General features: G+C 51.2%; 2 protein-coding genes across 3 annotated transcripts; one reads left to right on the top strand and one right to left on the bottom strand.

Moving 5' to 3' along the window:
• Window positions 1-736: 736 nt before the first annotated feature.
• On the bottom strand, window positions 737-22,446 carry LOC137381501 (T-cell surface glycoprotein CD3 epsilon chain-like). Of its 2 annotated transcripts, none has more exons than XM_068054194.1 (6): window positions 22,177-22,446; window positions 19,965-19,985; window positions 19,689-19,856; window positions 15,738-15,866; window positions 6,565-6,653; window positions 737-1,698 (listed from the first exon to the last, which is right to left on the bottom strand). In XM_068054194.1, the coding sequence occupies exons 1-6, from the start codon at window positions 22,226-22,228 to the stop codon at window positions 1,645-1,647; spliced, it is 513 nt and encodes a 170-aa protein (XP_067910295.1). In that variant the 5' UTR covers window positions 22,229-22,446; the 3' UTR covers window positions 737-1,644. The 2 variants fall into 2 exon arrangements, with proteins under 2 accessions (XP_067910295.1, XP_067910294.1); XM_068054193.1 differs by having other exon boundaries at window positions 19,644-19,856; window positions 22,177-22,443.
• Window positions 22,447-22,807: 361 nt separating this feature from the next.
• LOC137381581 (serum response factor homolog B-like) lies at window positions 22,808-23,503 on the top strand. The gene is made up of 2 exons (XM_068054276.1): window positions 22,808-22,880; window positions 23,034-23,503. The coding sequence occupies exons 1-2, from the start codon at window positions 22,808-22,810 to the stop codon at window positions 23,501-23,503; spliced, it is 543 nt and encodes a 180-aa protein (XP_067910377.1).
• The last annotated feature ends 1,986 nt before the right edge of the window (window positions 23,504-25,489 follow it).

Here is a 25,489-nt window from a genome sequence, read left to right on the forward strand (position 1 = left end):
TCGTCTCAGTGAGGCCTGAGGGCAGGTGTGAGCGAGGCCCGAGGGGTCGTGTCAGTGAGGTCTGAGGGGTCGTCTCAGTGAGGCCTGAGGGCAGGTGTGAGCGAGGCCTGAGGGCAAGTGTGAGCAAGGCCCGAGGGGTCGTCTCAGTGAGGCCTGAGGGCAGGTGTGAGTGAGGCCTGAGGGCAGGTGTGAGCGAGGCCCGAGGGGTCGTGTCAGTGAGGTCTGAGGGGTCGTCTCAGTGAGGCCTGAGGGCAGGTGTGAGCGAGGCCTGAGGGCAGGTGTGAGCGAGGCCCGAGGGGTCGTGTCAGTGAGGTCTGAGGGCCCGTGTCAGCGAGGTCTGAGGGGTCGTCTCAGTGAGGTCTGAGGGCAGGTGTGAGCGAGGCCTGAGGGCAGGTGTGAGCGAGGTCTGAGGGCAGGTGTGAGCGAGGCCTGAGGGCCCCAACAGCTCTCACCTTACCTACCTCAGTGAGGGCAGAATCTTCCCAGCCCCGTGCTGGTGGATTGGAGGTGGGTCCAGGAGCAAACTCTGAAAGGTATGTATTGGGTGGGCTCCCCGATGTGTTCCCACCTTGACAGGGTCAATGTGATAGCAGCAAATAGCCAATTAAGTCAATGAAGGGAGTGATTGGCAGTTAGTTGCTGATGTCACCAGGATCTTCTTGCAATTATATCAATAATGGGGACGGCAAAATCAAGAGGAGGTGGCACTTAAACACCTGCTCAAATATCTGCTCAATTCTTTCAACAATCAAAACAATTTGTTTTGTGCCTTTATTTAAGCTATAAAATATTATCCACACAGGAGGGCAGTTTGCAGCCCCAGCAACTCCCACTGATAATCAAAACAGCAAAAGCATATTCAAACGTACAGACTTTGAGAAAGAGTACAAAGAAACACATTTAAATAAGGGTTCTGCATGAGGACACCTTAAAGACATGAGCACAATAACTGAAGGTCTGTGTGAAAATGAGAGATTCAGATTGATGAATCGTCCAGTGAAAGCCTCTCTGGGAAAGGAGCCCAATTACTCTCGGGCTGAAGTCTCTGCATTCTTTCTGCAATGTAGGTGTTAACAAAAAGCATATTGGATTCTTAACTCATTAAAAAGGGCGTAGAGTACAATGGCAAGGAAGTTATGATAAACCTTTATAAAACACTGTTTAGGCCCCAGCTGGAGGATTGTATCCCAATTCTGGGCACCACATTTTAGGGAGGATGTCGAGGCCTTGGAGGGGATGCACAGGAGATTCACCAGAATGGTCCCAGGGATGAGGGACTTCGGTTAATGTGGAGAGACTGGAGAAGCTGCGATTGTTCTCCTGGGAGCAGAGAAGTTTAGGGGAGATTTAATCAAGGTGTTTAAAATCAGGCGGGTTCTGATCTCTGCCCAGTAATTTGTGCCTGCCAACTGTGGGCATGTACAGGCATTAGTGATGCCCCCCATGGTTGAGTGGCTTACTGATAGTCAGGAGTGAAAGGTTGGAATTCTCAGTGAGGCACTGGAGGGCAGTGGTACCAGAAAAACATGGCCAAATAATCAGCCCCTTCAGAGAGAAAGAGGAATTTAGGAGATGTATTTGTGATGTGAGGTCTGATTACATTGTTGGGTGTTTGTGGAGATTCATTTCTTGTTATCTTCTCATTCACACCTTTCGTTGCAATTTGTCATAAACGGCTCGCTGTCCACTTTTGATTGGCTGAAAAATATAAAAGTCAGAACAGGAAAGGGAATCAATTTAATGAAAAAGATTTCAATTAAACAACAGAGCAGAGTAGATCAGAGCGCAGAGTGGAGACAGAGGAAGGAGGGACCTGTTAACTGTTGTAATGTAGGAAATATCCCGGCAAATCTAGCACAGCAAGATTCCACAAATAGCAATGACATAATGACCAGATAATCTATTTGATAATGTGGATCGAATGATAAATACTGGCCCAAAACACCAGAGAGAACCACACTGCGCTTCTTCCAATAGTGACTGTGGGATCATTTACATCCAGCTGGGAGGCAGACAGGGTCTTGGTTTAAACTCTCTCCCAAAGAGAGCACCTCTGACAGTGCAGCGCTCCCACAGTACTGACCCTCCGACAGTGCAGCACTCCCTCAGTACTGACCCTCTGACAGTGCAGCACTCCCTCAGTACTGACCCTCCGACAGTGCAGCACTCCCTCGGTACTGACCCTCCGACAATGCAGCACTCCCTCAGTACTGACCCTCTGACAGTGCAGCACTCCCTCAGTACTGACCCTCTGACAGTGCAGCACTCCCTCAGTACTGACCCTCCGACAGTGCAGCACTCCCTCAGTACTGACCCTCCGACAGTGCAGCACTCCCTCGGTACTGACCCTCCGACAGTGCAGCACTCCCTCGGTACTGACCCTCCGACAATGCAGCACTCCCTCAGTACTGACCCTCTGACAGTGCAGCACTCCCTCAGTACTGACCCTCTGACAGTGCAGCACTCCCTCAGTACTGACCCTCCAACAGTGCAGCACTCCCTCGGTACTGACCCTCCGACAGTGCAGCACTCCCTCGGTACTGACCCTCCGACAATGCAGCACTCCCTCAGTACTGATCCTCTGACAGTGCAGCACTCCCTCAGTACTGACCCTCTGACAGTGCAGCACTTCCTCAATACTGACCCTCTGACAGTGCAGCACTCCCTCAGTACTGACCCTCCGACAGTGCAGCACTCCCTCAGTACTGACCCTCCGACAGTGCAGCACTCCCTCAGTACTGACCCTCTGACAGTGCAGCACTCCCTCAGTACTGACCCTCCGACAGTGCAGCACTCCCTCAGTACTGACCCTCCGACAGTGCAGCACTCCCTCAATACTGACCCTCCGACAGTGCAGCACTCCCTCAGTACTGACCCTCTGACAGTGCAGCACTCCCTCAGTACTGACCCACTGACAGTGCAGCACTCCCTCAGTACTGACCCTCCGACAGTGCAGCACTCCCTCAGTACTGACCATCCGACAGTGCAGCACTCCCTCAGTACTGACCCGCTGACAGTGCAGCACTCCCTCAGTACTGACCCTCCGACAGTGCAGCACTCCCTCAGTACTGACCCTCTGACAGTGCAGCGCTCCCTCAGTACTGACCCTCCGACAGTGCAGCACTCCCTCAGTACTGACCCTCCGACAGTGCAGCACTCCCACAGTACTGACCCTCTGACAGTGCAGCACTCCCTCAGTACTGACCCTCCGACAGTGCAGCACTCCCTCAGTACTGACCCTCCAACAGTGCAGCACTCCCTCAGTACTGACCCTCTGACAGTGCAGCACTCCCTCAGTCCTGACCCTCCGACAGTGCAGCACTCCCTCAGTACTGACCCTCCGACAGTGCAGCACTCCCTCAGTACTGACCCCTCCGACAGTGCAGCACTCCCTCAGTACTGACCCTCCGACAGTGCAGCACTCCCTCAGTACTGACCCTCTGACAGTGCAGCACTCCCTCAGTACTGACCCTCCGACAGTGCAGCACTCCCTCAGTACTGACCCTCCGACAGTGCAGCACTCCCTCAGTACTGACCCGCTGACAGTGCAGCACTCCCTCAGTACTGACCCTCCGACAGTGCAGCACTCCCTCAGTACTGACCCTCTGACAGTGCAGCACTCCCTCAGTACTGACCCTCTGACAGTGCAGCGCTCCCTCAGTACTGACCTCTCCGACAGTGCAGCGCTCCCTCAGTACTGACCCTCCGACAGTGCAGCACTCCCTCAGTACTGACCCGCTGACAGTGCAGCACTCCCTCAGTACTGACCCCTCCGACAGTGCAGCACTCCCTCAGTACTGACCCTCTGACAGTGCAGCACTCCCTCAGTACTGACCCTCTGACAGTGCAGCGCTCCCTCAGTACTGACCCCTCCGACAGTGCAGCACTCCCTCAGTACTGACCCTCTAACAGTGCAGCACTCCCTCAGTACTGACCCTCCGACAGTGCAGCACTCCCTCAATACTGACCCTCCGACAGTGCAGCACTCCCTCAATACTGACCCTGTGACAGTGCAGCGCTCCCTCAGTACTGACCCTCCGACAGTGCAGCACTCCCTCAGTACTGACCCTCCGACAGTGCAGCACTCCCTCAGTACTGACCCTCTGACAGTGCAGCACTCCCTCAGTACTGACCCTCTGACAGTGCAGCACTCCCGCAGTACTGACCCTCTGACAGTGCAGCGCTCCCTCAGTACTGACCCTCTAACAGTGCAGCACTCCCTCAGTACTGACCCTCCGACAGTGCAGCACTCCCTCAGTACTGACCCTCTGACAGTGCAGCACTCCCGCAGTACTGACCCTCTGACAGTGCAGCGCTCCCGCAGTACTGACCCTCTGACAGTGCAGCGCTCCCTCAGTACTGACCCTCTAACAGTGTAGCACTCCCTCAATACTGACCCTCCGACAGTGCAGCACTCCCTCAGTACTGACCCTCTAACAGTGCAGCACTCCCTCAGTACTGACCCTCCGACAGTGCAGCACTCCCTCAATACTGACCCTCCGACAGTGCAGCACTCCCTTAATACTGACCCTGTGACAGTGCAGCGCTCCCTCAGTACTGACCCTCCGACAGTGTAGCACTCCCTCAATACTGACCCTCCGACAGTGCAGCACTCCCTCAATACTGACCCTCCGACAGTGCAGCACTCCCTCAGTACTGACCCTCTGACAGTGCAGCGCTCCCTCAGTACTGACCCTCCGACAGTGCAGCACTCCCTCAGTACTGACCCTCTGACAGTGCAGCACTCCCTCAGTACTGACCCTCTGATAGTGCAGCACTCCCTCAGTACTGCCCCTCTGACAGTGCAGCACTCCCTCAGTACTGACCCTCTGACAGTGCAGCGCTCCCTCAGTACTGACCCCTCCAACAGTGCAGCACTCCCTCAGTACTGACCCTCCGACAGTGCAGCACTCCCTCAGTACTGACCCTCTGACAGTGCAGCACTCCCTCAGTACTGACCCTCTGACAGTGCAGCGCTCCCTCAGTACTGACCCTCTGACAGTGCAGCACTCCCTCAGTACTGACTCTCTGACAGTGCAGCGCTCCCTCAGTACTGACCCTCTGACAGTGCAGCACTCCCTCAGTACTGACCCTCCGACAGTACAGCACTCCCTCAAGTCATGCAATGAAATGTCAGAGTGTATTTTGTGCTTCAGCCTCTGGAGTGGAGCTTGAAACAATGAAGCTGAGGTGAGAGAGCTTTCACTGGGACAGGGCTCACACCGAGCACTGCTAAAGAAATTGACTCTCACAGGTGAATTTCTGGGAAAGAATGTGATAGGGTGGAGGTGTTGGATGGTGTTCCAATGCTGGTGGATGGTGGAGGAAAGGCGTTGGGGAACAAGCCGGGCAAGTATGGGCGCAATTCGAACATACGAATTAGGAGCAGGAGTAGGTCATTCGGCCCCTCTCGCCTGCTTCGCCATTCAATAAGATAATGGCTGTTCTGTGGTTTGAATTCCACACTCCCATCTCCCCCTGATAACCTTTGATTCCTTGCCAAACAGGAATCTATCTACCTCCGCCTTAAATTTATTCAATGACCCCGCCTCCACAACTTTCTGAGGCAGAGAGTTCCAAAGTCACACAACCCTCAGAGAAATCATTTCTCCTCACCACTGTCCTCAAAGGACGACCCCTAATTTTAAAACAGTGTCCCCTAGTTCTGGACTCATCCACAAGAGGAAACATCCTCTCCAAATCCACCCTGTCAAGACCATTCAGGATCTTATAAACTTCAATCTAGTCTCCCCTCACTCTTCTAAACTCCAGTGAAAACAAGCCCAGTCTGTCCAACCTTTCCTCAAGACAACCTGCTCATTCCAGGTATCAATCTAGTAAGGGGGTGAGGGAGCGCCGCACTGTCGGAGGGTCAGTGGCGCAGTGGTTAGCACTGCAGCCTCACAGCTCCAGCAACCCGGGTTCAGTTCTGGGTACTGCCTGTGTGGAGTTTGCAAGTTCTCCCTGTGACCGCGTGGGTTTCCGCCGGGTGCTCCGGTTTCCTCCCACATGCCAAAGACTTGCAGGTTGATAGGTAAATTGGCCATTGTAAATTGCCCCTAGTGTAGGTAGGTGGTAGGAGAATGGTGGGGATGTGGTAGAAAATATGGGGGTAGTGTCGGATCAGTATAAATGGGTCATTGTTGGTTAGCACAGACTCGGTGGGCCGAAGGGCCTGTTTCAGTGCTGTATCTCTAAAAAAAAACCTCCTCTGAACCGCCTCCAACGCCTTTACATTCTTCCTTAAATAAGGAGACCAAAACTACACACAGTATTCAAGATGTGGTCTCACCAGTGCCCTGTATAACTGAAGCATAACATCCTTACTTTTATTTTCAATTCCTCTCGTAATAAAGGATATAATTCTATTAGCCTTCTTTATTACTTGCTGTACCTGCAAACTAACTTTTTGTGACTCCTACACTAGAACACCTAGATCCATCTGCACCTTGGGATTTTGCAGTCGTTCTCCGTTTAGGTAATACTCTGCGACTTGTTAATAAAATAAGCAGATGCTGCAATGATGGCCTCAGCTGTGAAAAGCAAACATTTCAAAGGTTTTACCGCATAGTCAGATTGTTGATGTGCTGATGTCATGTTTGATCCACGACTTGATGGAATACCATCTGGTTCGAACTTCTGGTGACGGAAATCTGAAAGAGAAAATATTATAAATTGCAAAAGCAAAAAACTGCAGATGCTAGAAACCTGAAAGAAAAACAGAAATGCTGGAAATACTCAGCAGGACAAGCAGCATCTGTGGACAGAGAGGCAGAATTAGAATTAGAATTAGAATTAGAATATTACAGCGCAGTACAGGCCCTTCGGCCCTCGATGTTGCGCCGATCATCTGACCTACACTATTCCATTTACATCCATATGTCTATCCAATGACCACTTAAATGCCCTTAAAGTTGGCGAGTCTACTACTGTTGCAGGCAGGGCGTTCCACGCCCCTACTACTCTCTGAGTAAAGAAACTACCTCTGACATCTGTCCTATATCTTTCACCCCTCAACTTAAAGCTATGTCCCCTCGTGTTTGCCATCCTCATCCGAGGAAAAAGACTCTCACTATCCACCCTATCTAACCCTCTGATTATCTTGTATGTCTCTATTAAGTCACCTCTCCTCCTCCTTCTCTCTAACGAAAACAACCCCAAGTCCCTCAGCCTTTCCTCGTAAGACCTTCCTTCCATACCAGGCAACATCCTAGTAAATCTCCTCTGCACCCTTTCCAAAGCTTCCACATCCTTCCTATAATGCGGTGACCAGAACTGCACGCAATACTCCAGGTGCGGTCTCACCAGAGTTTTGTACAGCTGCATCATGACCCCGTGGCTCCGAAACTCGATCCCCCTACTAATAAAGGCTAACACACCATATGCCTTCTTAACAGCCCTATTAACCTGGGTAGCAACTTTCAGGGATTTATGTACCTGGATACCAAGATCTCTCTGCTCATCTACACTACCAAGAATCTTCCCATTAGCCCAGTACTCTGCATTGCTGTTAGTCCTTCCAAAGTGAATCACCTCACACTTCTCCGCATTAAACTCCATTTGCCATCTCTCAGCCCAGCTCTGCAGCCTATCTATGTCCCTCTGTACCCTACAACACCCTTCGACACTATCCACAACTCCACCGACCTTCGTGTCATCCGCAAATTTACTAACCCACCCTTCTACACCCTCATCCAGGTCGTTTATAAAAATGACAAACAGCAGTGGCCCCAAAACAGAACCTTGCGGTACACCACTAGTAACTAAACTCCAGGATGAACATTTGCCATCAACCACCACCCTCTGTCTTCTTTCAGCTAGCCAATTTCTGATCCAAAGAGTTAACGTTTCAGGTCTGTGATTCAGGAATGTATATATTATACATTATAAAGTGCAGGACAGGTGGGAAACTGTCCCCATGAAGGCAGCACCTGTCATGGCAAACACAACAGAGTGATTATCATCAACACTGTCCGCATCAAACACTCCCCAGGACAGGTACAGCACGGGGGTTTTAATTTGAGTTTTTTTGTTTATTTATCTGGTTTTAATAAAGTTATTTTAAAAATATAAGTGTGTATATAAAGGGGGGCTGAGGAATAAAGGCCCCCTCGACATAAAAAAAAAACGGGGGTTGGCTGCTTCCTAATTGGGACTCCAGAGTGCATCAACGAGGTGCAGCTGAGAGTGCTGGTGGCAGTTGGAGGTTGCAGAGGTGGAGAGAGGAGCTGCACTGAGCAAGGGAGAGCAGCTACAACTAAGCAGAGGAAAACTCCAACAACAGTCTCCATTAAAGAGAAGAAAGAGACATTTTTTGGAAACAAGGCTTTGTCTGGAGGTGGGTGCTGAACACCAGTAATTTACTTTGGACTGTTGGGGGAGGAACAAGTGGCTGGAACAACAAGGGGTGGGGCTGCCAATTCAACAGGAGTCTGTGCTGCTGCAAAAGCACACAGGGAAGCTCCCTCCCCACCCCAATTGCCAAGCCTGGGTCAGCTGAAGCTGCCCAGCTAAACAGACGGAAGGGGATAGATAGTGCCTGGGCAGCTTCAGCTGACCCAGGTGAAGACTCTCCCCCAACCAGAAGACCGGAAGACCAACTTCAAAGACTGTTTGCTTTAAGTGTACTGTGAGCACCACCTCCAGAAAGCAATTCATCCCTTACAGCCTGTCTTTACCTCTCCTCTCTTACCTCAGCCTCTCCACTAACCTGTTGTTTGTTTGTTTGTCTTTTCAAATTTTTCTGTGAGTCGCTGTTATTTAGTGTGCAAGTCCACAATTTGGGGTGGGTTTAGCTCTTAGACCCATGGCAAGCCCTTCATCACCGGTGGCAGGGCCCTCTACTACCTACGCAGCTGCAGCTTCTGTGGCTGCCCACGTGGCCCCGTCACCCTTTAAATTATTGACATGCAGCCATGGGGTGAACAGCTATCCCCATCCCAACATGTCTATTGAGGCCTGCGTTAAGGCAATGGCCGTGGTTGTCGGCCCCTCGGCCATTGTTGCGGCCTCAAAGATGTATGGGAAGGCTGTGTTCTTTTTGAAGACCGAGCGGGCGGTGTCCCTGGCCCTGAGTAAAGGGCTCACTGTGGGGGGGACCTTCCTGCCAGTGAACCCTCTGGGGGCCACTGCGCATCGGATAATGTTGTCCAACGTCCCACCCTTCATTCCCAGTGAGCTCCTCCTCCCCCACCTGCACCATCTGGGGGAGGTGAGGTCGGGGATCACCCCAGTCCGGCTTGGTCTTCGGGAGCACAGCCTCCAACATGTCTACTCCTTCCGCCGCCAGTTATTTATGCAGCTGGCGTGGGAGGAGGACACGGAGGGCCAATTTTATGTGGAGTTCCAGGGGACGGCCTACCGCGTCTTCTGGACCTCGGATGGGGCGCGGTGCCATGTCTGCAAGGGGGTGGGGCATGTTCGTAAGAACTGCCCCAACCTCCCGGCCGCCAGCTCCACCTCGGCGGCCCAGAGTGGTTCCACAGCACATCCTCCCACTCCCCCCGCAGATCCAACAGACACCGCTCAGTCAGTTCCGGAGGCTGTGGTTTTCACAGCCTCTGGCGGGGAGGGGAGCGTCTGTCCGAGCGGAAGGAAGACGCGGGGAAAAAAGAAACATCGTGAGGCGCGTCCCCTGGACACTTTGACTCAACCCGAGCCTGAGCTCAGCCCAAAGCCCATTCCCATGGAATCCACCTGTCCCAGGGCTGGGCTCAGGCCCAGGGTGACTAAAAAGGGTGCGGAGGCGGAGGCCTCTGATGACATGGAGGTCTCTGAGTCTCCGCGCCCAAGTGCGAAAAAGAGGAGAAGGCACCCCTCCACAGAAATAACACAGGGCCCTGAGGTGCAGGGCCCATCTGTTGGAGGGGAGCTGCCTCCTGTTTCTGGTCCTCAGGTTCCCCCTACCGCCACCACCAAGGCTGCAAAGTCCGGGCAGGAGCACTCTATTCCTCAGGATGGAGGGGAGGGGATGGCCCCGGTACTTGAGGTCCCTCCTGAAGGAGTAAGTGGGGCCCTGCTTGTGGTGGGGGAGCCTGGGGAAACCGCCCATTCCGCCACTGCTACTGGGTCGGGTGCCCTGAATGAAGGGGAGGGCGAGGCCCCAGAGGGTCGGGCCTCCCAGCCGGAGTCCACCACCAACCAGGAGACACCCGACCCAGTTATAACTGAGAATGCTGCCCCATCTGCTGGGCCTGTGGGTGCTGGCGGAGCGGGAGATGGCCTCCTCTTGCCGCCTCCAGTCTCGGCTCCGGCTGGTTTCCCGGAGTCCGGAACTTCTGTCTCCCCTGGACCACTCATTGGCCTGGGGACGGAGGTGGAGGGGGGTTCCTGAACCGCTGGTGCCTACAGGCTCCAGTTTCACAATAGAACCCAGAGAGGACTCCTCCGCCATCGATCCTGGGGGTGGGATCGTGACGGAGGCGGGACCAGCTGGCGCGGCCGGGACGTCCGCCCCACAGTGTGTGGTAGATGTGTCGGCCGCTGGCGGTGACGACCCGGAGGAGGATGGGGATTCGGTGCGGGGCACGGAGGATGATCTTGATTCCATCGCCAGTGAGGTGGTGGAGTCCCTCGTGCCTCCCACCGAATCTCCTCTCATCCCCACGGCGGAACTCCGGGATTTCCTCGCGGCTTGCAGAGGTTGCTGCAATAAAGTTCAGCTGGCCCTCGACCGTTGGTCGAATCTGGCGCTGATCATCCAGTCCGTCCGTGCCGCCCTTAAGATAGCGGGCAAGCGCGCGGACGTGAAACTGGTTGAGAGGCGCCGTTTTAATGTGTTCCTCAATGGGTTGCTGGGGGAGTGGAAGGCCAGGTGCACTTCCACTCCCTCCTCACAGTGAGGTGTTTGTGATGGGTTTTAATTACCTTTGACATGAAGATAACCATAGCCAGCCTCAACATCAACGGCAGCAGAGGGGCTCACCGCAGATTTCACAATCTCTCAGTCCTTAGGGAAGGGAGATACGCGGTGGGCTTTCTGCAGGAAACCCACACCGTTCCGGGAGACAAAGCCACCTGGCTCCTGGAGTGGCAGGGTGGGGTCTACATGAGTCACCTCACCCCTATTTCTAGTGGGGTGGCTATCTTGTTGGCCCCGACTTTTCAGCCGGAGATCTTGGGGGTCAAGGAGCTAGTGCCGGGCCGCTTGCTCCACCTCGCCGTTCGCCTGGGTAGCGTGCCGCTCCACTTTGTGAACGTGTACGCGCCCAGGCCCGGCGCGTTGCAAGCGCGCTTCTTTGAAGAAGTGTCCGCTCTCTTGAGCTCCATCGATAGCGGCGAGTGCATCATCCTCGGGGGGGATTTTAACTGCACCCTCGAGGTGGGGGATCGCTCCGGTCCCCAGCGCGGCCAAGCGTCGGTGGAGAAGTTGAGGGGACTGATCAGCTCCCTTAACTTGGTGGACGTCTGGCGGAATCTCCATCCCGACTCCAGCGCCTTCACGTGGAGGTCTGGAGGAGGGGGGTCGCGAATCGACCGCCTCTACATTTCGCAGGCGTACGTCTCCTGCGTTTCGGCGGCCTCCATGCAGCTGGTGCCGTGCTCGGACCACCGCCTGGTGTGGGCGGAGTTTACTCTGCTCCGCACGCGGGCGGGGTCCACGTACTGGCACTTTAACAACCGGCTGCTGGAGGACGTGCGATTTCGGGACTCGTTCTGTCGATTCTGGGCCGACTGGAGAAGGAAGCAGGGGGGCTTCCCCTCCTTGAGGCTATGGTGGGATGTGGGCAAGACTCACATCCGCGTCTTCTGTCAGGAGTACGCGAAGGGGTCGACCAAGAGGCGGGAAGCCGAGATCGGGCGCCTTGAGAGGGAGGTGCTCGACTTGGAGTCCCGCCTCGGTCATGCCGTCGCGGACCCGGCCCTGTGGCAGGCGTACAAAGAGAAGAAGGACGCGCTGAGGGACCTGCAGCTCATAGGGTCCCGAGGCGCGTACGTGAGGTCGCGGATCCAGATACTGGAAGATTTGGACCGCGCCTCACCCTTCTTCTACTCGCTGGAAAAATGGCGGGGGGTCCGTAAGCAGCTCGTCGAGCTGCTGGCCGACGACGGATCCTCCATCACGGATCCGGAGGGAATGGGCCTCCTGGTCCGGACTTATTACAGTGCGTTGTTCTCTCCGGATCCGTCCAGCGAGGATGCGCGCAGAGTTTTGTGGGAGGACCTGCCGCAGGTCAGCCCGGAGGGCGCCGAAGGATTGGAGGCTCCGCTCACGTTGGCGGAGCTGACTGGCGCCCTCCACCAGCTCTCGAGGGGCAAATCCCCAGGGCTGGATGGGTTGACCGTGGAGTTCCTCAGGGCGTTCTGGGACGTCCTGGGGGACGATTACGCGCGGGTCCTGGGGGAAAGCCTGGCGACCGGGGAGATGCCCCTCTCGTGGCGCAGGGCGGTCATCGTCCTGCTGCCGAAGAGGGGCGATCTCCGCCTGCTTAAAAGCTGGCGTCCGGTCTCCCTCCTCAGCACGGATTATAAGATCTTTGCCCGGGCTATGTCTACCCGCCTGGGCTCCGTGCTGGCCCACATGATCCACCCCGACCAGTCCTACACGGTCCCGGGCCGGTCCATCCAGGACAACATCCACCTGGTCCGGGACCTGATCCATCTTTCCCAGAGGACTGGTCAGTCGGTCGCCTTTCTCTCCCTCGATCAGGAGAAGGCGTTCGACAGGGTGGATCACGATTACCTTTTCGGGACTCTGCTTTCGGACTCGGGCCGCATTTCGTGGCCCGGGTCCGACTTTTATACGCCGCCGCAGAGTGTCTCGTCAAAGTTAACGGGTCCTTGACGGCACCCCTTCGATTTGGGAGAGGAGTGAGTCAGGGGTGCCCCATGTCCGGCCAATTGTATACCATCTGCGTGGAGCCCTTCCTGTGCCTGCTTCGCAGGAGGTTGACTGGATTGACTCTGCGCGAGCCGGCCATGCGGGTCGTCCTCTCGGCTTACGCCGACGACGTGCTCCTCGCAATCACAGATCCCGTTGACTTGCGGAGGATGCGCGACTGCCAGCAGACCTTTTCTGCCGCGTCCTCCGCGAGGATCAATTGGGAGAAATGTTCCGGACTCCTGGTTGGTCAGTGGCGGGTGGACTCCCTGCCGGAGGAGATGACACCTTTTGCGTGGAGCACCACGCACCTCCTCTATCTGGGAGTCCACCTTAGCCCCGCTGAGGAAGCCTGGCCGGCAAACTGGCAGGAGTTGGAGGCGAAAGTCACCGCTCGGCTGGGGCGCTGGACAGGACTGCTCCGAGTGCTTTCCTACAGGGGCCGAGCGTTGGTCATAAACCAACTGGTGGCCTCCATGCTGTGGTACCGGTTGGTCACTTTGGCCCCGCCCCCTGTATTTGCCACCAAGATCCAGAAGAAACTCGTCGATTTCTTCTGGGGCAAGAGGAAACACTGGGTCTCTGCCGCGGTCCTGAGTCTCCCGATTGAGGAGGGCGGTCAGTCGCTGGTGTGCGTCCGCACCCAGGCTGCGACTCTCCGCCTTCGGACCCTGCAGAGATACCTGTACGTCGAGCGTCCTCCCAGATGGTGTGCGCTGGCGACGTATTTTTTCCGCCAGTGTCACTGCCTTCAAGACGACACGCAGCTCCCGGTGGAGTCCGTTAGCCGCGCCTCTCTGAGGGAGTTGCCTGTCTTTTACCGGGATCTTTTCCGAGTCTGGAACATGGTCGCCTCCAGTCAGGGCGCTCCCCCGCCGGCGGAGGAGAGCGCCTCGGCTGTCCGGGCGGCCGACTCCGGGGACGGTCCGGCGGGCGGAGGAGTAGCCGAAACCCCCGGGACGCCCCTCACTGCGGGTGGCGAGGGGGCTCGGGAGTGCTCATCGGACCCAGGCCCCGAAACCCTCCTCGGGAGCCGGTCCCGCACAACCCGAGCCGCCTCTCGGAAATGCCCTCCGTGCCATTCCAATCGGCGCGGAGGGGTTTCCTGTACGGGCTGCTCCTGCACACTCTCCACTTCCTCGCCCTCGTCAGCCGGCCGGACACGCCCTGGCGGTCCGCGTTGCCATCTGGCGGCGAGGGGAAACCCCGATGGAGGTCTCTCTACGCGGGAGTCTTCCCCCTTTACATCGGGGACCTGGGGTGGAGGGTGCTGCACAGAGCAGTCCCGTGCAATAGGCTTTTAAGTAGGTTCACGGACTCCCAGGTCGCCTGTACTTTCTGTGGCCTGGACGAGTCGTGTTCCACATTTATATGGAGTGTGCGAGGTTGCAGCCCCTGTTTGAGTATTTGAAGCGGCTGCTCCTCAAATTCTGGCTGCACTTCAGTCCCACGCTCCTGATCTTTGGGCACCCGGTGCGGAGGGGCTTGGGCCGGGAGGAGGATCTCCTCGTCGGTCTGCTCCTGGGCCTGGCCAAGGTGGCAATTCACAGGTCCAGGTTGCGGGCCGTCGGGGGGTCCGTCCTCCCCGATTGCCTGCCCCTCTTCCGCGGTTACGTTCGCGCCCGGGTGTCCCTGGAAAAGGAGCATGCGGTGTCCGCCGGTACGCTTGAGGCCTTCCGCGACCGGTGGGCACCGCAGGGACTGGAGTGCATCGTCGACGCCGAGAATGGCATTTTAATTTGAGTTTTTTTTGTTTATTAATCTGGTTTTAATAAAGTTATTTTAAAAATATAAGTGTGTATATAAAGGGGGCCTGAGGAATAAAGGCCCCCTTGACATAAAAAATGTATAAAGGGGGCCTGAGGAATAAAGGCCCCCTCGACTAAAAAAATATTTAAAAAAACAGGTTCGATACAGAAAAAAAGAAAAAAAAAAAAACGGGGGTTAGATACAGAGTAAAGCTCCCTCTACACTGTCCCCGTCAAACACTCCCCAGGACAGGTAAAGCACGGGGTTAGATACAGAGTAAAGCTCCCTCTACACTGTCCCCGTCAAACACTCCCCAGGACAGGTAAAGCACGGGGTTAGATACAGAGTAAAGCTCCCTCTACACTGTCCCCATCAAACACTCCCAGGACAGGTACAGTACGGGGTTAGATACAGAGTAAAGCTCCCTCTACACTGTCCACATCAAACACTCCCCAGGACAGGTACAGTACGGGGGTTAGATACAGAGTAAAGCTCCCTCTACACTGTCCCCATCAAACACTCCCTAGGACAGGTACAGTCCGGGGGTTAGATACAGAGTAAAGCTCCCTCTACACTGTCCACATCAAACACTCCCCAGGACAGGTACAGTACGGGGTTAGATACAGAGTAAAGCTCCCTCTACACTGTCCACATCAAACACTCCCCAGGACAGGTAAAGCACGGGGTTAGATACAGAGTAAAGCTCCCTCTACACTGTCCACATCAAACACTCCCCAGGACAGGTACAGTACGGGGGTTAGATACAGAGTAAAGCTCCCTCTACACTGTCCATATCAAACACTCCCCAGGACAGGTACAGTATGGGGGTTAGATACAGAGTAAAACTCCCTAGCTGCCCTGAGAAAGGCTGATATAACCAAATGACTTGCTCAGCCACTTCACATGGCAGTTATGAATCAACCACGTTGCCGTGGGTCTGGAATCACTAGGCCAGACTGGGTACGGATCATTTCCCCGTCTAAAGGACATTAATGAACCATTTTGGTTTGTGCAGCAAACTGACAGCTTCATGGTCACTTTCATTGAGACCAGGTTTTTTTTCAAATTCTCAAACTGCTGTAGCACGTTTTGAATCTCTGTTTTCTACATTAATGTACAAGTAATAAAACCACGCCTAGATTGACAATATATTAAAACAAAATCCAACCTTTGGAGGCTGCTCCTCGTCTCTTGGCAAATCCATACACTGAGCCAGCCACCAAGATGGTCACCAACAGATCGCCACAGATGATGCCAATCATTGTCTCTGTGTTCAGATCAATACAGCCTTCACAAACTGGGGGAGAGGGAGACACAATTTAACAATCAGATTGTACAAACTTCACAATAACACAATTCAACTGCTACAATGTCATAGAATATTCCAGCACAGAAACAGGCCATTTGGTCCATTGTGTCTATTCTGGTGTTTCTGCTCCTTCATACAGAGTTTCCACTCCCAGTCAGTTATTCCAGGCCGAACTTTTCTCAATACCTTCACTTGGCAGAATTTAAAATACATAGGAACATAGGAAATAGGAGTAGGAGGAGAAGGAGGAGGAGGAGGAGGAGGCCATTCAGCCCCTCAAGCCTGCTCCACCAATCAACTAGATCATGGCTGATCTTTTACTTCAACGTCATTTTCCCGCACTATCCCTATATCGCTTGATATCTTTAATATCAGGAAATCTATTGATCTCTGTCAAACATTCTCAATGACTGAGCCTCCACAGTCCTCTGGGGTAGAGAATTCCATAGATTCACCACCCTCTGAGTGAAGAAATTCCTCTTCATCTCAATCTTAAATGACCTACCTCTTATTCTGAGACTGTGTCCCCTGGTTCTGGACCCCACAGCCAGGGGAAACATCCTGCCTGCATCGACCCTGTCGAGCCCTGTAAAAGTTTTGTATGCTTCAACAAGATCACCTCTCATTAAACTCTAGAGAATGTAGGCCCAGTCTCTTCAATCTCTCCTCATAGGACAATTCCACCATCCCAGGAATCAATCTGCTGAGCCTTCGTTGCACTCCCTCTTTGGGAAGTATATCCTTCCTTAGGTAAGGAAACCAAAACTACACAATACCCCAGCTATGGTCTCTCCTGAGTTCTATACAATTGCAGCAAGACTGCTTTGCTCCTGTACTCTCATCCTTTTGTAATAAAGGCCACATACCATTTGCCTTCCTAATTGCTTGCTGCACCTGCATGTTAACTTTGAGTGACTTATGAACAAGGACACCCGGGTTCCTTTAGACATCAACACTTCCCAATCTCTCACCATTTAAGAAATACTCTGCATTTCTGTTTTTCCTACCAAAGGTAGATAACTTCACATTTTTCCACATTATATTCCATCTGCCATATTCTTGCCCATTCACTTAGCTTGTCTAAATCCCCATGAAGCCTCTTTGCATCCTCCCCACAACTTGCATTCCCACCTAGTTTTGTGTCATCAAACTTGAAAATATTACATTTGGTCCCCTCATCCAAATCATTGATGTAGATTGTGAATAGCTGGGGCCCAAGTATTGATCTTTGCGGTACCCCACTAGTACAGCCTGCCAACCTAAGAATGACCAGTTTATTCCTACTCCCTGTTTTCTGTCTGTTAAGCAATTCTCAGTCCATGCCTGTATATTACCCCCAATCCCATGTGTTCTCATTTTGTTTACTAACCTCCTGTGTGGGACCTTCTAAAATCCAAATACACCAGGATAAAAAAAGGAGGCTTATGGCAGATTCAGAGTGCTGAAAACAACGGAGGCCCGAGAAGAGTATAGAAAGTGTAGGGGGGTACTTCAAAATGTAATTAGGAGAACGACGAGGGGACATGAAAAAACACTGGCGGCAAGATAAAGGAAAATCCTAAGGCATTTTATAAGTACATTAAGGGTAAGAGGGTAACCAGGGAAAGAGTAGGACCCATTAGGGACCAAAGTGGCAATCTGTGTGTGGAGCCGGAGGATATAGGTGAGGTTTTAAATGATTACTTTTCATCTGTGTTCACTATGGAGAAGGATGATGTAGGTGTAGAGATCAGGGAGGGGGATTGTGATATACTTGAACATATTAGCATTGAAAGGGAGGAAGTATTAGCTGTTTTAGTGGGCTTAAAAGTGGATAAATCCCCAGGCCCAGATGAGATGTATCCCAGGCTGTTATGTGAGGCAAGGGAGGAGATAGCAGGGGCTTTGAGACAAATTTTCAAATCCTCTCTGGCCACAGGAGAGGTACCAGAGGATTGGAGGACAGCGAATGTGGTACCATGATTCAAGAAGGGTAGCAGGGATAAACCAGGTAATTACAGGCCAGTGAGACTAACATCAGTGGTAGGGAAACTATTGGAAAAAATTCTGAGGGACAGGATTAATCTCCACTTGGAGAGAGAGGCAGGGAAGAATCAGGGATAGTCAGCATGGCTTTGTCAGGGGGAGATCGTGTCTAACTAACTTGATTGAATTTTTCAAGGCAGTGATGCAATGTGTAGATGAGGGTAAAGCAGAAGATGTAGTTACATGGACTTCAGTAAGGCTTTTGATAAGGTCTCGCATGGGAGATTGGTCAAGAAAGTAAGAGCCCATGGGATCCAGGGCAATTTGGCAAATTGGATCCAAAATTGGCTTAGTGGCAGGAGGCAGAGGGTGATGGTCGAGGGTTGTTTTTGCGAGTGGAAGCCTGTGACCAGTGGTGTACCGCAGGGATCGGTGCTGGGACCCTTGCTGTTTGTAGTGTACATTAATGATTTAGACATGAATATAGGAGGTATGATCAGTAAGTGTGCAACTGACATGAAAATTAGTGATGTCGTAAATAGTGAGGAGGAAATCCTTAGATTACAGGACGATATAGATGGGCTGGTAAGATGGGCGGAGCAGTGGCAAATGGAATTTAATCCTGAGAAGTCTGAGGTGATGCATTTTGGGAGGACTAACAAGGCAAGGGAATATACAATGGAGGTTAGGACCCTAGGAAGTACAGAGGATCAGAGGGACCTTGGTGTACTTGTCTATTGATCACTGAAGGCAGTAGCACAGGTAGATAATGTGGTTAGGAAGACATATGGGATACTTGCCTTTATTAGCCGAGGCATAGAATATAAGAGCAGGGAGGTTATTGTGGAGCTGTATAAAATGCTAGTTAGGCCACAGCTGGAGAACTGTGTACAGTTCTGGTCACCACACTATAGGAAGGATGTGATTGCACTGGAGAGGGTGTAGAGGAGATTCACCAGGATGTTGCCTGGGCTGGAGCATTTCAGCTATGAAGAGAGACTGGATAGGCTAGGGTTGTTTTCCTTAGAGCAGAGAAGGCTGAGGGGGGACATGATTGAGGTATATAAAATTATGAGGGGCATTGATAGGTTAGATAGGAAGAAACTTTTCCCCTTAGCGGAGGGGTCAATAACCAGGGGGCATGGATTTAAGGTAAGAGGCAGGAGGTTTAGAGGGGATTTGGGGAAAAAAAATTTCACCCAGAGGGTGGTTGGAATCTGGAACACACTGCCTGAAGAGGTGGTAGAGGCAGGAACCCTCACTACATGTAAAATGTATTTAGATGAGCACCTGAAATGCCATAGCATACAAGGCTATGGGCCAAGTGCTGGAAAATGGGATGAGAATAGTTAGGTGCTTGATGGCCGGCACAGACACGATGGGCCAAAGGGCCTGTTTCTATGCTGTATAACTCTATGACTCGATGACCACATCCACTGATTCCGCCTTATCTATTCTGCTGGTTACATTCCCAAAAACGTCCAACAGGTTTGTCAAACAAGATTTCCCTTTCATAAATCCATGTCGACTCTGCCCAATCATATTATTTTCTAAGTGTTCAGTGATACACAAAATAAAAGGATTGCAGAGAGCGTTTAGAATTAACTGAGAGGTGAAACAACTCAAGAATTCTGAGCAGATAATTCAGAAAGATAAAGAGGAAATGTAGCAGAGGCTAAATCTGATTAAACACTAAACATGCTTTTTCCAATAAGTCTGTTAAACTGCCACATTTCCTGCAATTTATTTTGATTTCTAGACTTGTCCGTTAATCAGCCTTAATTAATTACTGTTAATTACTTTTTATTCGGAGATAAAACCAGTGACTGCCTGCTTTTTGTTTACATTCATATTTGCCGTCATTGGATTCTGTGTAATCAGTTATGTTGAAGGTTTTACTGCCGGGCGGCGCGTCCAATTGTTTGCCTTCATGATGCCAGCTATCGACTCCAGAACCATCAGCTCCAGCAGGGCAGATTAACTTGACTGTGGTCCCATCAACCTGCACATGTTCTATGAAAATAAGCAAAGTCTGAATCAGCCGCCTTGTAATATTTTCTCATTATTAAACAATTGCAGAATCTATTTGAATCAGGACAGGAAATTGTAAAGTTTACTCACGCTCTGCATTCACTGTGACTCCTGTAACAATGGAATGAAACATGATTAAAAAGAGGAGAGGCAAAGAAATTCATCGATATTTATCTATTTCAATAACATGTAAATCTTAGCAATTTAAAAGCTATTCCTTCACATGAATTTCCAATCCTGTTTTTCAGACAAAGATGCTGTAGGAATTTGCCTCACTGCCTCTGCATTGGGGAGAGGGCATTCACGTGGACTAACCAACCATCAGTCTGATCTCTCCTGGGCAGCAGGCTGACTTGGACATTGAGTTAAGACGGGAGCAGGACTCTCCCCACCTTCACAGAGTAGCTGAATAATCAGGAAGAAGTGGGAGAGAGGAACATCACCAAAAACAAAATATTTCAATAAAATATCCCGACTGATTGAAATGTCATAAAACAACTTGTTCAAATCATTAAAATATTTTGTATTTTAAATATCTTCAGAAAAATCCCAGTAATGTTTAAATATATTTCCGGATTTAAATTAAAAGTGAATAACAACTTTCATCCTCAACCCTTCATCGATGAAACAATGGCTTGTTTCTGCACATTCTTTGTACCAACAGAAAATTACAGAGTGTTAATTATATCTTTCATCTGAAGTTAGATTAAATATTTCCCAGCAAATGTATATTAATTTTGGGACATTAATTTAAGTTAAAGACCAAAATCTAACAGTAAGAAGTAATCCCTTATGTTTGTATCAAATCTCAGAATTGTCACAAGTAGCCCCATCAGTCTGGAACAAATTAGCAGCTGTTTCGTAAAGAGAAATGATCCCACAATCACCGAGTGTTCAGTTAATGAGTTTTTAAGAATCATAGACTTTGCGGCACAGAAAGAGGCTATTCAGCCCATCAGTCCTGTGTCAGTGCTAGCTTTTTAACAAACTCTAATCCCAATTTCCCTGCTTTCTTCCCAGTTTTTTTATAGCCTTGCCTTTTGATACATTTTGACCTGAAATGTTAACTTTTTTTTTCTCCACATATACTCCCGGGTCTTTGAAATAATGCCATGAAACATTTACATCCAAAAAGACAGCCCCTCGACAGTGCGGCACTCCTTCAGTACCGACCCTCCGACAGTGCGGCACTCCCTCAGTACTAACCCTCTGACAGTGCAGCACTCCCTCAGTGCTGACCGTCTGACAGTGCGGCACTCCTTCAGTACCGACCCTCCGACAGTGCGGCACTCCCTCAGTACTAACCCTCTGACAGTGCAGCACTCCCTCAGTGCTGACCGTCTGACAGTGCGGCACTCCCTCAGTACTGACCCTCCAACAGTACAGCACTCCCTCAGTACTAACCCTCTGACAGTGCAGCACTCCCTCAGTACTGACCCTCCGACAGTGCAGCACTCCCTCAGTACTGACCCTCCGACAGTACAGCACACCCTCAGTACTGACCCTCTGACAGTACAGCATTCCCTCAGTACAGACCCTCCGACAGTACAGCACTCCCTCAGTACTGACCCTCCGACAGTACAGCACTCCCTCAGTACTGACCCTCCGACAGTACAGCACACCCTCAGTACTGACCCTCTGACAGTACAGCACTCCCTCAGTACTGACCCTCCGACAGTACAGCACTCCCTCAGTACTGACCCTCTGACAGTACAGCATTCCCTCAGTACTGACCCTCCGACAGTACAGCACTCCCTCAGTACTGACCCTCTGACAGTACAGCACTCCCTCAGTACTGACCCTCCGAAAGTACAGCACTCCCTCAGTACTGACCCTCTGACAGTACAGCATTCCCTCAGTACTGACCCTCCGACAGTACAGCACTCCCTCAGTACTGACCCTCTGACAGTACAGCATTCCCTCAGTACAGACCCTCCGACAGTACAGCACTCCCTCAGTACTGACCCTCCGACAGTACAGCACTCCCTCAGTACAGACCCTCCGACAGTACAGCACTCCCTCAGTACTGACCCTCCGACAGTACAGCACTCCCTCAGTACTGACCCTCCGACAGTACAGCACTCCCTCAGTACCGACCCTCCGACAGTACAGCACACCCTCAGTACTGACCCTCTGACAGTGCAGCACTCCCTCAGGACTGCACTGGGAGTGTAAGCCTGGATTCTGGGCCGCTAGTCGGATGACACTAATTTCAAAGCAATGAAAAATATTCAACAAAATTAAATCCATGAAGTTACACAAAATGTCTTCAATACTTTCACTGGCCAGAAGCTGAACTCACCCAAAAGCAGGAAGATTACAACTAATACAATTCCAGAGTCTGTCCCCTTCATCTCTGCTGCCAAATATACAGGTGTCAACTCACTCGTTCCTCCTCACGTGGCAATTTTGTTTTAAGCGTCCAGAAAGTGGAACATACACATCGAAGAGAGATCTGGTTGATATGGAGAGTTGGAGCTGATTGCACCTCAGTCTATAGCAACCTATAACGTACCTCTCTTGCTCACTAGAGTTTGTGATATTCTTGCAGGTTGAAAGCTGCTCTGAGCATCAAACAGGAAACAAGAGATGCAGCAAAGAGACTGACTTCAGACCACACACTCGTCACCCGCTTCTCAACTTAGGCACAGAAACCTGCAAACAGACGCCTTCCACAACACAGAGTTTCCATCTCAACTTTCGAATCAAACGCTGCTTTCTGACTGTTCAAATCATGTAAACAAATCTAAAATAACAGATACCTGGGAGTGAGTTACAGGCTGGAATCTAATCGAGAGGGCTCAGCTGATGGTAACATAGTGGTTATGCTACTGGGCTATTAATCTGGAGCCATGAATTGAAATGCCACCATGGCAGCTGGGGAATTAAATTTAATTAATTAAATAAATCTCAAATAAAAAGCTACTTCAGCAATGGTGACCATGAAATTACTGGATTTTTATAAAAAGCTATTCTGGTTCAGCCAGCGACCCACTGGGAGGACAGGCCTCCATCTTAGATGGCACCAATTCAGCCTTACACAAAGTGTCAAAGACACCTCAAAATGGCCACCAATTTCCCACTGGTGCAGCAGGGCCACAGCAGGGGGCGCCAGGGCACTGTATTAAACAGATATACAGACAAGATCGCCGCCTGCAGGCAGCTACTACAAAAACAACAACAACCACAACAACAACAAAGAAAACAATAACTACAACAACAACTACTATAAAAACAACAACTACAACAACTACTACAAAAACAACAACTACAACAACTACTATAACAAAAAGAACAACTACCACAACAACACAAAACAACAACTACAACAAATACTACAAAAACAACTACAACTACAACAACTGCCACAAAAACAACGACAATTACTACAACAACAACAACAACAACAACACACAAAACAACGACTGAAACAACTACAAGACCAACAACAACTACTACTACAACAACGACAACAACCGCTACAAAACAACTACTACAACAGCAACATCAACTGCTTCATGAACAACAACCACGAGAACAACTACTACAACAACAAATGCTACTACTACAACAACACCCAAAACAACAACCACAACAACTACAACAACAACACACAAAACAACAACTAAAACAACAACCATAACAAGTAAAAATACAGCAACAACCAAAACAACAATGAAAACATCAACAACTAAAACAAGTAAAACAACAACCACAAAAACTAAATCAACAAACACAATTAAAACAACAACAACCAAAACAAAAACAACAACTACAACCTCCTCCCCCTCTCTTTGGACTCCTTGTCTCGAGAGACAATGGGGAAGCGCCTGGAGGTGGTCAGTGGTTAGTGAAGGAACGCCTGGAGGGGCAAGAAAGGCCAATTCTAGAGTGACAGACTGTTCTACAGGGTAAAGGAGGTGAAAGGGCAGGTATTACAGTGAGGAGGTGAAGGGGGATATATTACAGTGAGGCGCTGAAGGGGCAGGTATTACAGTGAGGAGATGAAGGGGCAGGTATAATAGTGAGGAGGTGAAGGGGCAGGGATTACATTGAGGTGGTGGAGGGGCAGGTATTACATTGAGGAGGTGGAGGGGCAGGTATGAAATTGAGGAGGTGGAGGGGCAGGTATTACATTGAGGAGGTGGAGGGGCAGGTATTACATTGAGGAGGTGGAGGGGCAGGTATCACATTGAGGAGGTGGAGGGGCAGGTATTACATTGATGAAGTGCAGGGGCAGGTATGACATTGAGGAGGTGGAGGGGCAGGTATTACAGTGAGGAAGTGGAGGGGCAGTGATGACATTGAGGAGGTGGAGGGGCAGGTATTACAGTGAGGAAGTGGAGGGGCAGTGATGACATTGAGGACGTGGAGGGGCAGGTATTACATTGAGGAGGTGGAGGGGCAGGTATCACATTGAGCAGGTGGAGGGGCAGATATTACATTGAGGAGGTGGAGGGGCAGGTATGACATTTAGGAGGTGGAGGGGCAGGTATGACATTGACGAGGTGGAGGGGCAGGTATTACATTGAGGAGGTGTAGGGGCAGGTATCAGATTGAGGAGGTAGAGGGGCAGGTATTACAGTGAGGAAGTGGAGGGGCTGGTATTACAGTGAGGAAGTGGAGGGGCAGGTATAACATTGAGGAGGTAGAGGGGCAGGTATTACATTGAGGAAGTGGAGGGGCAGGTATAACATTGAGGAGGTAGAGGGGCAGGTATTACAGTGAGGAAGTGGAGGGGCAGGTATTACAGTGAAGAGGTGAAGGAGCAGGTATTACATTGAGGAAGTGGAGGGGCAGGTATAACATTGAGGAGGTAGAGGGGCAGGTATTACATTGAGGAAGTGGAGGGGCAGGTATAACATTGAGGAGGTAGAGGGGCAGGTATTACAGTGAGGAAGTGGAGGGGCAGGTATTACAGTGAAGAGGTGAAGGAGCAGGTATTACATTGAGGAAGTGGAGGGGCAGGTATAACATTGAGGAGGTAGAGGGGCAGGTATTACAGTGAGGAGGTGAAGGGGCAGGTATTACAGTGAGGAAGTGATGGGGCAGGTATTACAGTGAGGAAGTGAAGGGGCTGGTATTACAGTGAGGAGGTGGAGGGGCAGGTATTACAGTGAGGAAGTGGAGGGGCAGGTATTACAGTGAGGAAGTGGAGGGGCAGGTATTACAGTGAGGAGGTGAAGGGGCAGGTATTACAGTGAGGAAGTGGAGGGGCAGGTATTACATTGAGGAGGTGGAGGTGCAGGTATTACAGTGAGGAAGTGGAGGGGCAGGTATTACAGTGAGGAAGTGGAGGGGCAGGTATTACAGTGAGGGGGTGAAAGGGCAGGTATTACATTGAGGAGGTGGAGGTGCAGGTATTACAGTGAGGAAGTGGAGGGGCAGGTATTACAGTGAGGAAGTGGAGGGGCAGGTATTACAGTGAGGAGGTGAAAGGGCAGGTATTACATTGAGGAGGTGAAGGGGCAGGTATTACAGTGAGGGGGTGAAGGGGCAGGTATTACAGTGAGGAGGTAGAGGGGCAGGTATTACAGTGAGGAAGTGGGGGGGCAGGTATTACATTGAGGGGGTGAAGGGGCAGGTATTACAGTGAGGAAGTGAAGGGGCAGGTA

Source organism: Heterodontus francisci, chromosome 22 (assembly GCF_036365525.1).
Source record: "Heterodontus francisci isolate sHetFra1 chromosome 22, sHetFra1.hap1, whole genome shotgun sequence".
In the NCBI taxonomy this organism is placed as follows: Eukaryota; Metazoa; Chordata; class Chondrichthyes; order Heterodontiformes; family Heterodontidae; genus Heterodontus; species Heterodontus francisci.

Coding starts and splice junctions, on each gene's coding strand:
- LOC137381501 (XM_068054193.1), bottom strand. CDS start 22,228: ATGAAGGGGACAGACTCTGGAATTGTATTAGTTGTAATCTTCCTGCTT. Junction 19,986..22,176: donor TGTAATCTTCCTGCTTTTGG/GTGAGTTCAGCT, acceptor CCATTGTTACAG/GAGTCACAGTGAATGCAGAG. Junction 19,857..19,964: donor AGTCACAGTGAATGCAGAGC/GTGAGTAAACTT, acceptor TTATTTTCATAG/AACATGTGCAGGTTGATGGG.
- LOC137381581 (XM_068054276.1), top strand. CDS start 22,808: ATGGTGACCATGAAATTACTGGATTTTTATAAAAAGCTATTCTGGTTC. Junction 22,881..23,033: donor GCGACCCACTGGGAGGACAG/GCCTCCATCTTA, acceptor CGCCGCCTGCAG/GCAGCTACTACAAAAACAAC.